Consider the following 16,218-nt stretch of genomic DNA (forward strand, 5'->3'; position numbering starts at 1 on the left):
AAGATATTTTTCTTTTTCTCCATTTTATTTAATTATCCTCGTTGACCTTTTCGCGAGATCCGACAACACCGTGTTTTACGCGAACCAGCGTAAAACTTTGTACTCTGACACAATGAGGCAGGCTTCTCTGGAAGAGCCTTAATGAAACTCGACTGGCGCGTTCCCACGGAGCTTTTCTAATTTAAAATTGACTCGGAGATCGTCGAGGGACTTGTCCTTTTACCGTTCTTACGAACACTTTCCTGCACAAATGACGGAATGTTGCCAGTTCGTGGGCCGACAACATTCGTCTGGTGCTTGCACAGGTGTTGTTTCCAGCAACATAAGACAAAGAGCAATGACAGGAGGTGTGCTAATGGCGTAGTAGTGGCATTTCAAAGGTTGATACCGGCAATATTCAAATCGTGGGATGGTAGCTCCACCTCGAAGACCTTGACGAGAACTCTACCAAAACAGACGCAGTTTTCAATCGGACAACGCCAATTATCCGAAAGAACACAGGATCGGAAAAAAATTTCCTCGGCATGCAACACGCCCAGGACAAAGTCAAGGACGGACGCACGGTGCTAAACGCGACACTCGTCCGGAGCTGAGTCCCATCGAGTTTTCGGCGTCATGATTGTGGGCTTTACGCAGAGAAGCAACCGTGAAAAGGAGAGAAAAGTCGACTACAACGGATAAACCGCAGTAAATCACGTAGCACTTGCGTTGTTTAAAGAAGTGTACAATTGTCATGGTCGACCAGAGCAACACAAGTACCAGGAGATAGTACGCAAGGAAAACGAAACGGTGCTAAATGCGAACTCCCGGCCGCCTGGTCGTCCAGATCTGAATCGCATCGAATTTTCTACATTTCCGAAAATAACGCAACCGCGTCGATTTGTTGCGTCATGTAGGCCTTAAGCAAGGTCAATGGGGAGCGAAGGAACGGCGAAAAGGAGTGAAAAAGTAGACTACAACGGATAAGCCGCAGTAAATCACGTAGCACTTGCGTAGTTTTCACAAGTGTGAAATTGTCATGGCCGACGAGGGCAATAAAAGTACCACAAGATACACTAACTAGAATCGTGAGAGACAGACTCACCTCTGTCGAGGTTCTTGTCCAGTTGGCTGTCCACCTTGGCTCGGAGGGCCTCGAGGTCGAAGGGAGAAGAGATCCCGTGGTCGACGCTCCGGCTCTTGCTCCTGCAACGTCAAAAATCAACGATCAGTCGATCGCCATCGAACCGTATCGCGGCCACGTCGTCAAAATTCAATCAGTACCGTTTCAAACTGCGACAAAAGAATGACATTTCTGCCGAAATTCCAATTTCCTGGACCAAATTGAAACCGCACGACGATTTCCATCGACACTCTTGCCGAAAAAAATCGAACAATCGGAGCGAACTGTTTAATAACCAACCGATAAGCATGCAGATTTATTTAAATCGTCTCCATAAATAAATTATCGGTCCAGTATCGGCCGAAACGATCTCGGGCTTTTGGCAACGTGACCGCTCCACTTTGTCAACACCGAGAAGCGGACGAGCAGAGTGAAAAATGAGCGGAAAAAGAGATAGAAAAATAATACATACCGCATCCATGGTAAATTGTCTTTAGCAACCCTTCCTCCATCTTGCGACGCCCTACGTGACCTGATTCAAGCGAAACCAAAAAAAAAATAAAATAAAAAAAGAGTCAAGATGATGCATGCAAAATCAAGCGGAGAAAACCGTGCACAAAACACCCCGTGCAAGATGAGATGTTCCGGAAATGAAGCTTTTGTACCCGAACTCCGACAATCAGGATTATTATCTCTTCGGTTGTGATAATCGCCGTCTGCCGGAGCGTTCCGGGCCGGAGCTAATTGCGCGAAAAATCGCCCGCACGGAGCTCCTCGTAGGTGCTCCACACCAAAAAATTACGATGTCGCTTTTAACTGAGACCCTGAACGCGATCATCAACCGGAACCGGATGCGCGATGAATTATTTGGTATTTTTTGGAGGGGCGCGAATGAATCCGGTGCTCCGGGTCCGGATCGTTTACGTCCAATTCTCGCAACATAAACAATTAGGGCGGAATTTAATTGGCAAGATAACGCGATTATCTCGATGGGGTTTCTTTCGGCGGGTGCTCGACCGACGATTCCGGCACAAAAGCTTAATTAACCTGCGACATGCCAATTAAAATGGTGGATGGGCGCGCGAGTCTCGGGACTTACCGGCTCGAATTGTGGGATTAATGTTTAATTGGGGCCGCGAAAAATGTCAAAAAGTCTCCGACCTCACCCAAACAAATTGAAACCACCGGCTGTTACGTCTGTTCCGGTGTAATCATCACCACATTAAGGTACAAGGTCGTTTCAGTTTGCTGCTCCATTAATTGATACAAATTAGCCATTGGCCGAATTAACAAGAGAGAACCAAAATTCATCCGGTGGCACGCATCAAAATTATTCGCCGATAAAACGATTATTAGTCTTAACATGATCGAAAGGAAAATTACATCGCCGTTTTTCACGACGATCCGATAAACACACCCTCGACTTGTCGCCTTTTGAAAGCTTTTCTTTCGACTACAACAGCAACAACCTTCGCGTTGTTGCTCGCCACGGAGACCTTGGCAATCGATTAGATTTTTTAAAACTATTAAGTCATTATCTCTAATTCATCCAATATTTCCATCAGTGCACAGACGATCGCATTTATGCTTTAATTCTGATTAATGTATGTTGTTGACAAATAGCATAATGGTCCTCGTAAAAAACACATCATAAATGTCTCATATATTCGTGGCGGACGACTTAAAGACCAAAATATTTTTTTGGCCTCCTCATCTGTAAATGACATGTTTACACATTTTGAACAGCTGCGGTATCTTGATTTTTACACACTAATCAAACTATCTGTCATTTTACCGCACGGAGTGTGTAAAATACCACGAAAATTTTAAGCTTTCAGGGACCTCCAAAAATCTGTTAGCTTATCATAAATAAAGTCTGAAAAATTGTGAATTTTGATGGCGCCATCTTGTGATATAAATCGTAAGCATACTAGTTATCGGTATAATAGATAACTTTCTGGTATTTTATTAATCAAATGTCAGTCTTTAACAGGTTTTGCAAAATTATTGGTTACAACAAATTTCAAATTTGAGAAAGCGAGTTGTCGGCCAAAAAGATTAATACATTACTAATACGGTAGGCATTTTACATCGCGGGTCGTGTTTCAATCTAAAAACCTCGTGCTGTAAAATGTAGCTTACCGCATTTGTAATGTAAATAACTATTCCAGACAGAGGATCTCCGAAATTCTTCGAATTTTGACTGTGCACGTTGAAAACATTTCAAGAACTTCTCTTCGTGCTAGTTTTTCGACCAAACCTTGACTGGTTTGGCAATAAATCACCGCAAAATTTTCATCCGACGCCAGCTGCACGATCGCTTCCAAGTACATCCTGGGCTTTCGTAAATTACAAACGGACTCGTCGTCAAATCGCTCGGAAGAATTAGAACACATAAATATTGTTACCCCACTTCTGTCTGCTGTTTGTCGAAAGATTTCCTTTCGTCATATTTGCCAAACCGAATAATTCTGGAATTGTTCGAGTTAAGCTCCATAACAATGAAGATGTCATCGAGTGGAACATGAGCGATAAAATAAATATGTAAGGCCCAAAACAATGATAAAAATGATGTCACCAAAAATGCACGTTAAGTAGGTATGTTTTTAAAGTTTTAATGAATATTTAACAAATTAAGAATAATCTTCGGAGCATATGGAGTCAAGGACTCGAGTTTAATGGCCAGAAATTAATTTTTGGTATCTCGACGATTACAGTTTATCGAATTCAAACGAGTATTGCGAAATTTTTATTCGATTATGCGAATCAAATTTAAATCGGAATCGTCTGCACGGTGGTCCTCGAGTTTCTCTCGTGCCTTAATCCCTTTTTCATTTTTGATTTGTGTCGTTTTTGGTAAAGCCGCGCGCCGCTTCTCGTTATGCCAAGAATGTCGATTTGTGCTAGTTTTTGAGCAGAACCTTGACGACTTTTAAAAATCGCAAAAAGTCATGCCAGCACGCTGTGCCCTCGTCGGAAGCAAATTAATTAATTCAACCCAAAATCGAACAATTTAGTTCGACGGGATCGGGCACGCTTTCCGCTTAAATATTTACAAGAACGTTCCCTCCTGCGAGTTCGAAAACGATCAAATCTCCTTTGACGATTTGGGAGCGAACCGCCGCCCCACGAGGGGCGACATTTTCGTCGCGGATGTTTACAGGATGCGGCTTCGTCGTGAATTTATTTATTTTAGCGATGTTAAGTGGCCGGACGAGGAGAAAATTTTTGGCGATGGCGTAAAACGGGCGGCTGGTCTATTTCGGCCGTTATAAAATTTGTGGAGGCGAAAATAAAATTGCAACAACAACAACGGGAGTACGCCGACGCGCGGAATTGTACATTTTCGCGTCGGAATAATTGGAAAATTTGCGGCAATTAGTCAACGCGGAGCGCGCTTCGAAATTTTCCGAAGAATAAATTTATCGCCATCACCAGGCTCGCTTTCATACTTGGAGTGTTTTACAAGCAATTCGGGTAGTCGGGATAAAAAACAAAGTAGCTATTTATAAAGCGGTTGTCCAAATATAGACATAAATCTCGTCATATTTATGGCTGAGATAACCTAAAACAATAAAGACGAAGAGAAAACAGCGTCGGTATCGCGAATAACTCAATTATTTAAATCGGTTTTCGGTGTTTTTGTGCGACAGACCGATCGCCGCGGACCTGTCGGCAATCGTCGTGGCGCCTTGGCCTTAACACTCGCGAGCGCGCTCGGGAAACGCGCCCTTAGTCTGTTAGTTACGTCGTCATCTTTTTTGGAAATGCACGAACGGAAAGTTTGTCACCGATGTATTATTTTCGAGTTGGCTCGGCGATAACCTGGTCATCGCAACATTGTACTGTTGCAATAACATTTTAGCAGCGTTCCGATAAGATAGTCTTGTTATGAGTAGAAAATTTCCACAAAATCCGATCGCATTAATTAAAACTTGTTTTGGCGAAATTGTCTCGCAGACAAAGGTAAAACGAACCGGATTCGTTCGAAGGCGACTCCGCGGATCCAAGTACGCCAAAATCTGTCGAAATTCCGCTGGGCGCGGTAACGTATCGAAAGCGGCGGCGACGAGAGCGATTTCCGCGGCCGTACCTTGGCCACTGCTGCCCCCCGAAGATGTTCCACCAGGAGGGCCTCTTCTGGCGGGCCTCGGGCGGCGAGCCCGGCTCCACCACCCCCTTCCGGCGCTTCCTCTCGAACTTGATCGCGTGCCACGACTTCCTCCTGCTCTTCTTGTCGGCGATCTCGGGCACCTGCTCCTCGATGCCGTGCCAGGTGCCGTCCGGGTCCTCGATCCAGGGGTCCTTCTCGTGGACCACCTGCAGTACTTCCGGGTTCATCATGTCTGGACGTGCTCACATCGCAGTCGGGGACGCTTGTGCAACCGCAATTGTAACGGCAAGCGGTACTTTCACGCGGTTAGCGGCGCGGAACGCCGTTCCTGCCGCCGAGAGACTCTCTCTTCTGCTCCTGCGGCGGTTCTTTCGCGACACTGCACAACCGACGGGCCGATGCTCGCGGACTGAACTCCCAAACTCCAAGATGCAGTCACTCTGTCGACAACACGGTACGTCGCTCGTCTGCGATCACAACAGACTCGCGCTCCACTTTACTCCGGCACCAGGACTGACGAACTATCCTGCTGACTATTCCACGGTGCACTAACCTGCTGGTACCGACCGCTGCTATCGTTTCGCTAGCTGCAGCCACTACTTTCACGCGACTCCCCAACACTCTACCACGCCAGATTATTTTTAAACGCCATAAACAACCGACATGTGGACACGTTCAACAGTGCAAACCTCCGCCCGGCTCCTCGCGTTTTCTTCTTTCTCCGGGAAACCGACCCCCACCCCCGGACCAACCGATAATCTCCAAACAAACTAGGCGACGCTTTGTTTATTTGGTTTTGATTAGCTCTCGCGGCCGGAGACGTCAACCGCTCGTTGACGCCGCCACGGTGGACGTCGCAAATAATACCAAAGCGCGATCATTCTTAATTGGAAAAAAAATCAAATGCAGCTGCAATTTAATTACCGCCGATCGAATTAACTCGACCGTTTCCTTCCACTAATTCGACCGCCTCCTCGTCGTTCTTCGCGACTCTCGATTCCCCCCAGAATCGAATTACGCTCCGGCAAAATCTAGAAATATTTTTTTAAAAGGGAGATTTAATTCAGTTACGGTGTCAGAATTTTATTTAGGGTGCGGCTTGCCCTCCCGAAGTCACTTTGTAACTTTTCTAATCTAATTCCGGGGGTGCGCCGAAAAACGAAAAATCTCCGACCAGGCCCGGTCCCCCAATCGGTCCTGACAGTTTACTGCATATAACCGTTTCTTAAATTTATTGCCGAGCAATCGACCATTTCTAATCTGATCGGCTTGACGACACGGATGAACAAAGAAGATTGAATACACAATGCGCAATTTTCGGCTTAATTGAGAGCTCTTGCGATAGTGAAATAAATTGCGCCACGGCACAAAAATTCACTTTGAACAAATTGAATTAGCTTCGACGTTAAGGATGAGAGGATTATGAAACGGAGACTGTTTCAACAGTTCGTCACGGGTCGACCGTGGAACAAATCCAATTTAGAATTTCGAAAAACGACGATTTTTCACAGACCTAATTGCAGTTTAGATCTGCGACATGTAATGAATCACGTGGGAGAATGGCGTCTGTTTTATTGTCACAATAAGTTAGGAGTCGTTACATTTCATTTACTCGTTCAGTTATCAGTTACAAATTGCCACCGCCTAATGACAATCACCATTAAATTCGTCATTCTGAGTAAATGACACAGTCGACAAGGCGAAAATAAACACTCCGTTTTCTCATCAAGTGCCGCGATTGAAGGAGTTTTGGGGAAAAATCTCTGATGTGTTCGGAACAAAAATAAATTGTCGTAAATGCGATTTTTACTTTTGTAATTGCCAACGCCATTTGCTTTTTATCGATACTAAAATCTAGAATAGCTCACGGTAATGCGAAAATTCGGAAAATTCTATAAATAGATGCGAAGAAGGAGATTCGAGTTTTCGGCGAATATTTTTCCGACCAAGTATGTTTCCGTTGTTATTATTGTTTACATAAAATCCAATCGGGGTATTTGTTTATTTTCCGGATTATATTACGGTAAAATAAATATCATAAAACGATATAAAGGTTTCAAAATATTTTTGTTTCGGAATCTATACATTAAATAACCTGCTGAAACATCGCTCGAATCAAAGAAGTACTTCACTGAATGCTTAACCAAACACGATTTGTACATCCCCCCGTTTTGGAGTGGAACAAAAATGTTCTCATAATTGTTCTCAAATTGTAAACATTTATTTAGGACGGGCGGCTCTTCAAGGAAATCTAAGAGCCACATTTAATGGAAGATTTCTAATCTGTGCTTCACTCAAAGTTTAAGCAAAAATGGTTTGTAGACTCGTCCATTGTTGGCAAAATTATTACCGTACGTTTTACCGAGAATAATATACGTAAACGTATGGCTTAACTTGAACGATCGAGCCGTAAATGTCACCGTTACGACGAAGATAAAAAACGGTTCCTATGCGAATGAGTATCGTGGTCTGTGGTGAAGCTGTGCTACACATTTTCGACGCTTTTGTTTTTCACAGCTGCTGTTGTTGTAAATATTTTGAAACATACGCAAAACGTTGAAAACACAAATACATTCATTATTATTATTAGTATTTTAAATTGCATGAACCGCGTCATTAATTGAGGAAATGTAAAGGTGAACCGCACCTGAGGTTCTAATAAAAATAATAAAGAAATAAATAATTCCACCGTACTTCTGTCGGATTCTTCGGTTTTTGGGTGATGCAAAAAACGTTTAATTATTTTCATCTCCGTCAATTATTTCCACTTGACGGTCACGCTGAAATTGTTCAATGTTTAAAAATTATATTCTGTTTACAGTCGGTTTTTAATGTCGAACATAACGGCTCATATTGTACATTTCCGGCTGTATAAAACGGCAGAACTAATAGAATTGTCCCCTAAAGCTCGATATTGTCGTTATTTTTCCATTGCATTAATGCAACTGGTAAATGTAGGCTAGGAAGCTTTGTACAGTTGTAAAAGTTACGTAAAACCTAGTGACCTCCATCAATATCTTTAAATAAATTGTTCTACGTTCATTTCGAGATAGGTTTATTACTGTAATATAAGAGAATCAAGTTACAAACTACTACGAGTTTCAAAATTTACAACAGGTATTACACAGAACAAGTGAATCATAGTATTAATGAGTGATTGTCAAAAGATTAAGAGAGATATTTTAAACCGAGTTTCTGTGGAAGTCATTGTTAAGGTATGCCTGATAATTTAATTTAATTTGACAATTTTGCCAAAAACGTCAGCAGCAACGTCATCTGCAGATTTTTATCTGGAAGTGCATTACAATCGACTACTGGAAAATCCAGACGACTTTTCTTCCGGTCATAAAAACAAACATCCCGTACTTTTTGTTTTTCGCATTTTTATAGCTACATTCGCACGTCATAAAAATTTATTATCACAACAAAAGTCGAAATTTTCAGTCGTCATTACGTGGTCTTTTTACATTTTGATAAATTTATTACCACATAAACGTCTCGCCTCGGCATTTGCAACATATTCGTGATTTCGGAATTTTTACCGCTCCACGTTTAAAAAACAATAAAAACCTGTGGAATTTATCGTGTGTCGAAAAAAAGAATTAGAATCACCGTCGATCGGACCAGATCTAATACATGTTATAAAAATTTCCCACCCAAACAAGCTGGTCCAAAGTTTCGCAACGATTTTAATAACAACATTGTTTACGCCGTTTTCGAGTGTTTGCAAAAAGTACTAAACTCTACACCGAGACAATTACCGTTCCCGATTGCTCTACGCGAAATTCGAGGTGTTTAATTAAATTTGCCATTGTTATCGTGCGACACGTGCTAAGCTGGATTAAATTTATCAAGTCACATGGAAACTGTGCCGGTGAAAATTCAACCGTGGACAACCGCTCTTGTTGAGATTGTCCGGTTGAGATGTTGACTCAGCGACGGAGAAGAGATTCCATTAACTCTCAACTGGAACTTCCTGTTTTGGCAAAAATGCGACACTCGCTGCTAATTACCGTGCGCCATTGTACGATTTAATTACGCGTCTGTATAATTAAGTCGCGTTCGAATTTACAACGCAATTCCATTCTGAATCATCCGTTTTGGAAATTGTGAACGCGGCAACAATCAGATCTGTATCGTTTTTGTTTTGTTGCGGGCGCAGAGCGACAAACCCCAAAACGCCTCCTCATTGCCGGAAAAAAATTACTGATGGGTAAATACATATTGCAGTTCGAGGACATCCTTGCAGATGAGGTCACGTTTTCATCTCTCGGTCTTTACGAGTTTATCAAGTACGATTCAAAAATTAAATTATCCTAACGGTGTGTTTAGGCATTGTGAGCGACCCGATGGACGAAAAAGGCCGTTTCACAAGCGCACCTTCTGGTAGGTTCTATATTTAGCACCGGCAGACGCGTCGGAATGTTTATATATTTATTGACAACCTGTATTTGTGCGAACCTGATGGTCAACCGACACAATGCAACCAATAAAATGTTAATGCACCGCTGCAGAATGGACTCGACGCTGTTCACTCTCGATTCAGATTTAAATATGTGCGATTACGTTAAAGTTCACGACGTTGGCGTGCCAAAGAACCAAACTGGACGTGAAAGGCGCTTAACACTTGGCACGTTAGGTATTTACACGTTCGTTCGTCATTACACCTCGAAAAAATCTCACTCGAAGAATGTCTCAATAGGTGGTCAATGTTGGAGATATTTGGGTTGCGGATAAAAAAAAAAATTACATACCAGAGGAGATGGTCGTACAGATCGATCATCATCGTGCAGGACGCGAAGATCACAGCGCGGATGTTATCAAGACAGGTTGATGATTAAATGAGTTTAAATGATGCTTGCAGAAATTGATAAAGCATTGGGTTTATCACTCGAAATACTTGATACGAATTTTTCTCGATATTAATTGATCTCGAGATTATTTTCTGTTTAGTTCAAAGTATCCTAACTGACGCATATTTTTGGACAAACAGTAAACAAAAAGACAACAAACTGGTACATTAGTAAAAATATATTTGGTGTGACTAATCTGTTGTTTATTATCGCAAAAAAGTGTAAATAAGGGGGGATTAGTTAGTGTCCACGAATAAAAATAATGAAAGTTCAAACTGAAACAATAAAAATAAAAGCATTTGTTCGTGACTAGGACGACTTCTGTTGTTGTCGGATGCTGCTATGGTAATTTCGCTGATGCACGAATTAAATCACTTATCACTAATCACTAACTCGATGATATCCGGCTCGAAGGACCAACAATATGTTCGTGACTAGGACTGTAATGAGGTGCTGGTATTTGTTTAATTCTGTGTAATTGTTCGAAGGACCTGATGATTAAAACTCAATGTTTTAATTTTAACAATATATTCAACAACAATGAAAGTGGACCGAACTGTCCGGTGGTTAATACAGAAGTCCTCTCTGTTTGAGAGTTTATCTTGCCAGGTAAGCTACCTGCAGGGTAGTGCCCACCCTTGACGGACCAAACTACCTGCAGATGCGCCAACAGCATTAAAATGGCAAATTTGTAAAAAAAAATTCTTTGGAATTTATTACATAATTTTAAAATGAAAATAATTGATTTGGGGAATTGTGAATTTAGTTGGTCGTAATGTGGATTAATTAAAGGATTTTTGAAAGTCGATGTACAAAAATAATGAAAATTCGGTGTCAAAACTAAATGGATAAAGGTCAAAGAAAAAAATTGAAAGGTTTTTTCGAATTTATTAAACCTGAAATGAAAATAAAAATAGGTCAAGGCAATTCATCTGTTATGAATGGTCGTAAAAAAGCGTAAATAAAGAGATTGGTGAGTGTCCAAAATCTAAAATAATGTGCAAATTGAGAGAACAGACGGATTTGACAGGAAACTGAAAATTAAATCGTCCAGATTTGTTAATTTTATTAATGAGGATAAAAAAACAAGTTTAGGGAGTGAGGAAGCAATATGTCGTCAATGCTTGATCTGTGGTAAAAAAGCATAAACAAAGGAGTTAGTGAACGCTCAGATTTATTTTTTTAACGTTGGACGCACTGTTTGATATCAAAATGAACATAACATGTTGATGAATTTTCCGCGATGTCTGAGTATTTTTCTCTTGCAAACTAGTAAAACTGACAACAATGCACTAGAAATCACGCGATTTATAACCTCAAACTTAGAAAAACATAACCTAATTCAACAGACAGCTTTACTACCAAATTAAACGCACAATTTCCATGGCCTCCCATTATGCCAAAACAACGTGAATGCATTTTAATAGCCAAATTGGGGAAAAAATCGAAAATTAAATGTTCAGTTCAGTTTTCGACCTCACGAATGTTTTTGTTGTTGCGGAAGTTGGCACGAGTCGCAGATGAGTGTCATAGTTCTGAACAATAAAAAACGAGTGAAAAAAAAATACGGAAACTAAATCGCACGCACATGAGAGATTCGACAGGAAAATTGCACACCAACACCCAGCAATTACTTGAAGAGATATGTTTATTTTAAATGTCAAATCTGCAATGTTCGAGTTTGCATGGTAACAGTGATTATTAAAAAATGTTTTGGCCATTGGCATGCACGGAAAAAAATGTTATACTTATTGATCTTTTAATAGGGTAAAAAATTTCCGGGATTTTTTGTTGCCTTGACAACCGTGCCAAATGCAGAAACCTTTCTTTTGGAATTTAGTAATTCTAAAAATGAAAATAAAAACAGGTTTTCGGGACTAATCTGTTGTGGAAGCCGAGTTTGCGTTAAAAAAATCTAAATAGAGACATCAGCCCGGTTGAAATAGTTATTTCCAGGAAGAGTGAGGACGGCAAAGCTTTCGTTCACGCGAAGTGCGTGCAATTCAAGTGAACGAAAGCGGCCTTACTCTCGAGTGCTGTACATATTTGATTTTGTTCGATACCTCTTTGGAAATTGAGTCTGTAATTTTGTATTCAAAACTTGACAAAACAAGCACGTGAGTCCTAATCTAAATTGCTATCGGCCACAGCCGTAGACTTTTTCCTTCAAAACAATGTCGCAAACGAGCGCGGCGAAGAGGTCGACGGAAAAGAACTTGTTTGCGATTTTGATCAAACCGCGGAATTTTTCAGTATTTGTCGGGCGGGCGCACCTTGCAAAAAATAATTTCGAGTGCTCGACGAGATAACGATTATTAGATAAAAATTTCCGCTTCATTCTAGACCCTGCTGTACATCACATCGCAACCAATTAATTCAAGTTTAAAATTACACTTTAATTAATCGTCGAGAGTTATGTTTAGATTTTTTCGGCAAAAACCTTCCAGAAAAAGCCAGGACTTTGATTGAAGTTTGTATAACATAGAGCGAAGTTCGAACAACATAAAAGCTTCGCAGATCGACTCGTTCGCTGACACAATCAAAACAATTATGCTCTCGACAAATAAACCGATCAAAAAACGCAAGAAAAATGGTAACGAAGACAGAACCAACGCAACAACGTTCGCGTGATTAATGCCGGAACACGTGGAGTTGAAATCCAGATTAATAATCCGAACGTTCTGGATTTTTCCGGGCGGGCAGGGCCGGCTCCGGCGATCTCGGTGAAGTTTCTTTCCAGGTGCAACTCGCAGAACTTCCACCGAGGATCCGGTGTACAAAATGGATTATTATTTATGCGTGTTCCGCTCCCACGGCCGCAGGACGGATTATTCGGCCAGCTTCAATTGCAACCTCTACCAGCCCACGAGTGCACAATGGTCCATTGTCGCTTTCCACGACCAATTGGGTCAATTACATGCGTTACGTAATAGAAAACAGAGTCCGCCTCTGTGCTCTGCATTTCTGCAATTAGTCTCGTGTCGGTCGCCGTTTCCATATAAAATCATCCAATAATTCCACATGACTGTATTTAATTCTGTCTTGATTGGGACAATGAGTTTGTTGTCAGAAGGTCGTCACCATCCGGCCTCCGACGTCCTTGCCCCAGATCACTTATTTTTCTTCCTCTCTTGTAACCTGCCCCGTTCGACCTCACCTCTGCGTCCGAGCAATTTATCAAAGCGGGACTAGCAGGGCGAAAGCTCGCCTAATGGGTTTTACGTATGAAATTAAAAAAAAAAAAATTCCGACCTCGAACCGGGACGATGGTCTTCCTCCCAACGCTCGACCTTACATCTCGACGGGCGTTACTACGACTGTCAGTTCCTTAATTAAATCCGAGTGGAATTGCGGAAGGAAAGTACAATGCGGTTTGTTTGCTTTAATGGCGACGATCCCGCCGCCAATGAAACCGGGCCTTGGACCCTCCAAAATCGAAAAATCGACTGCTCTCTCGACACCGATTAATCTCGATCTCGACAACGTGTCAACTGATGGCTAATCTGCGTTCAACATTCGAATGTCGAACTTGTGCGCTCGTTCTAGAACAGATCTGCCAGCTTCGAACCTTGGCCCTGATGTATCACTTTTAATTGAAGACTAGAAGAGGTGGAACTTTTCGGTATCGATCTCTCGGTGCAGTTTCTCCCGGAGCGACCCTGTACGCCGCGTCATTACTTTTCGGAGTTACTGCACACGGCTCACATATTAATTACGAATCAAACTCCTTGACTTTTTGGTCGGGCTGTTGCGCAATGATTTTCTTCACAACCGCCAAATTACACAACGCTGCATCTCGACTCCTTTCGCCCAACGAGACACGTCCGCGAGATTTACTGCCTTTCATATTCGACGTAAAATCGCATTTAATGTTAATTTAACACTAACCTAGGCGCAGCACACGTGACTCCTAGCACGCATACCCAGTCAACAAATGCATTTAAGAATGTGGGACACGACACCTCCTTCATTAATTTATGGCGGCAGTTACGGCATCCTTATTAGGTGCGTTTTCCGCCGCGGGGGGCGGCGACATCTGAAATTTGGGACAAAAACTTCTTTTCTTAATTTGACGTTGCAACCACGGGCGAAGATTAAAAAGAAAATTTCACAACTTTTTCGCGTCGGCTTGGGCAATGCGTAAGTGCACGCCGCGAAGGATTTTAATGAACGGACGTTGGCCCTGCTTCCTTCCATTGCGTTAGATTTGTCGTTGAATGCGGTTCGTAATTGGGAATGGGTGTTGGGCAACGAGCGTTGCGAAATTTCGAAACTCTTGATTTGGAAGTATGTATTGTTGACAAGAGCGGCGGTGAAAAAACCTTCTACATTCTCGCCGTGATTAATCAGATGGCAAAGAAAAGTTTCACGTTGAACACCTTGAGAACCACTTATGTCGATTCGAAAATTGGAAACGATCGACGCACCGATGAAGCGGGACAATGCCGTCGAGATTTACGAAAATTCGACGAAAACACGACGTTTTTCGCTTCTGGCAACCGACGCCAACCTAGAAATTATTCTGCGAATTTTAACGGATCTGCACATGGTTTTTTGAATCCCCATCAACCCGCCAGGAGGTAATGATCGATCAATAACATGACAGGACTACTAACAGTTGAAGATTTTTTTTCTTTTCTCGATCAACACGACAAACCTGTCCCTAACAAGATCTTGAAGAGCTAAACTGTTGTATTTTTTGAAAATGCTTCTTGAACGTTACTGGAAGTAATTGTGTTCTTTATAGGTTGTCAAATTTGAAAAAGAATACCGAGTGACTATAAATGATTGAAGCAAAATAGTGGATTGGCAACACTGATGCAGTTGGTAGTGCAAATCTGTCAATCATTTCTATTTAGGTTAGGTTAAGTCACGAAGTACATTGTTTTGTTTGTTTCAATTTTGAAAATTGCGTGTGTCATGTCAACGATGTTGCCAACTAAAGATTTCAAATGTGTTACCACCATAACAAAATAAATTTCAATCATTGATAGTCACTCGGTAGATTTGACAATATGATTTAAAATTTTCGTTGGAAATATTTTTCGTCGAGGAAAAAAGAAGCAAAAAATCAGATAGGTACATTTTTTTTATTCCAATGGTGATCCTGACATTATGAACCTTATCGCAAAAAATTTTAATTCGTATTTTATCAAAAACTGGATATTCGATTATTTTTTTATTATCAAAATATCAAGGTCACATTGTACATTAAATTCTCTTCAGATTTCAAATCTGTAAAAATAAATAACTTGATGTGTTTAAAATGACAAGGTTAAACAAATCGTTAATTGTTGAACAATAGAATTATTCTGACCCAAATAAATTTAATTTCAAAATTGAAAGAATAAAAACCTGTTGATAATTTGACAAAACCCAAACAGTTTCAATATCGATTCAAATCGGAGGTCGTCAACCCTCCATGTCTGTTTACCCATTTTATTTTATGTGTCAATATGGCGCAACGCTGCCAACGCTGAATTTTTCTTCTAACAACCAACCCTGTTGGGAGCCACCGACTTAATTAAAAATGAAGTCGAGTTCATTACTGTCGGTCCACTACTTAAAAAATAAGCTTGGCACAGTTATTTTCTAGTGCTTTCTGTTTTATATGGTTGGCAGCTTTGATCTTTGTCCGCAGGGACATTCAACCAATTTTCACATGTTTGAGAGATACTGCGACCACATTTGCATGCATTAACCCATGTACTGTTTCGTTTCGTGCAAAAATTTTTCCAATTTCAAGCTCACACGATCTCAGTTGACATTTTTGACAGTTGACACTTTGACAGATTTGTCCCCAAGGCAACTCGAGTGGAGACGCATGGTAATAACCCCAGGTATACTTATAGTTATTTAAGGTATAAGTGTAAAACGGGTTTAAAATACGACCGCGGTACGAGGGAGTATTTTAAAGGATGTGAGTGCACAAAGGAACTTTTTACACGTATGTCTTACAACATTTTATCTACGATCGTGAGATCATGGCACCGGTTCCAACATAAATTTGTATAAAATAATTATCATTGATTCAATATTTTATGAATACCCAAAGTCGTTTGAGAACCACGTCGTTTAGCAACCTACATACTTTTAAACAATTGTATTGTTGTATTCTGACAGTTCTGTGCCATAAAAGCTTGCACTAA

At 41.2% G+C, this 16,218-nt stretch overlaps 1 protein-coding gene across 12 annotated transcripts in view; it reads right to left on the bottom strand.

Moving 5' to 3' along the window:
- Window positions 1–16,218, bottom strand: part of mtd (mustard) — a 73,109-nt gene that overhangs the window by 28,558 nt on the left and 28,333 nt on the right. For 3 of the 12 annotated variants that reach the window (XM_069048084.1, XM_069048097.1, XM_069048083.1), the window contains exons 1-3: window positions 5,196–5,909; window positions 1,575–1,634; window positions 1,085–1,185 (exon numbers count right to left, since the gene is read on the bottom strand). In XM_069048084.1, the coding sequence (XP_068904185.1) occupies window positions 1,085–1,185; window positions 1,575–1,634; window positions 5,196–5,446 (412 nt within the window). In that variant the 5' untranslated portion in view covers window positions 5,447–5,909. Of the gene's footprint in view, window positions 1–1,084; window positions 1,186–1,574; window positions 1,635–5,195; window positions 5,910–9,970; window positions 10,062–16,218 lie in introns of those variants that run through there. The other 9 variants (XM_069048082.1, XM_069048085.1, XM_069048080.1 and 6 more) reach the window with 7 other exon arrangements.

The sequence above is a fragment of the Tenebrio molitor genome, chromosome 5 (assembly GCF_963966145.1).
Source record: "Tenebrio molitor chromosome 5, icTenMoli1.1, whole genome shotgun sequence".
NCBI classification, from domain to species: domain Eukaryota; kingdom Metazoa; phylum Arthropoda; class Insecta; order Coleoptera; family Tenebrionidae; genus Tenebrio; species Tenebrio molitor.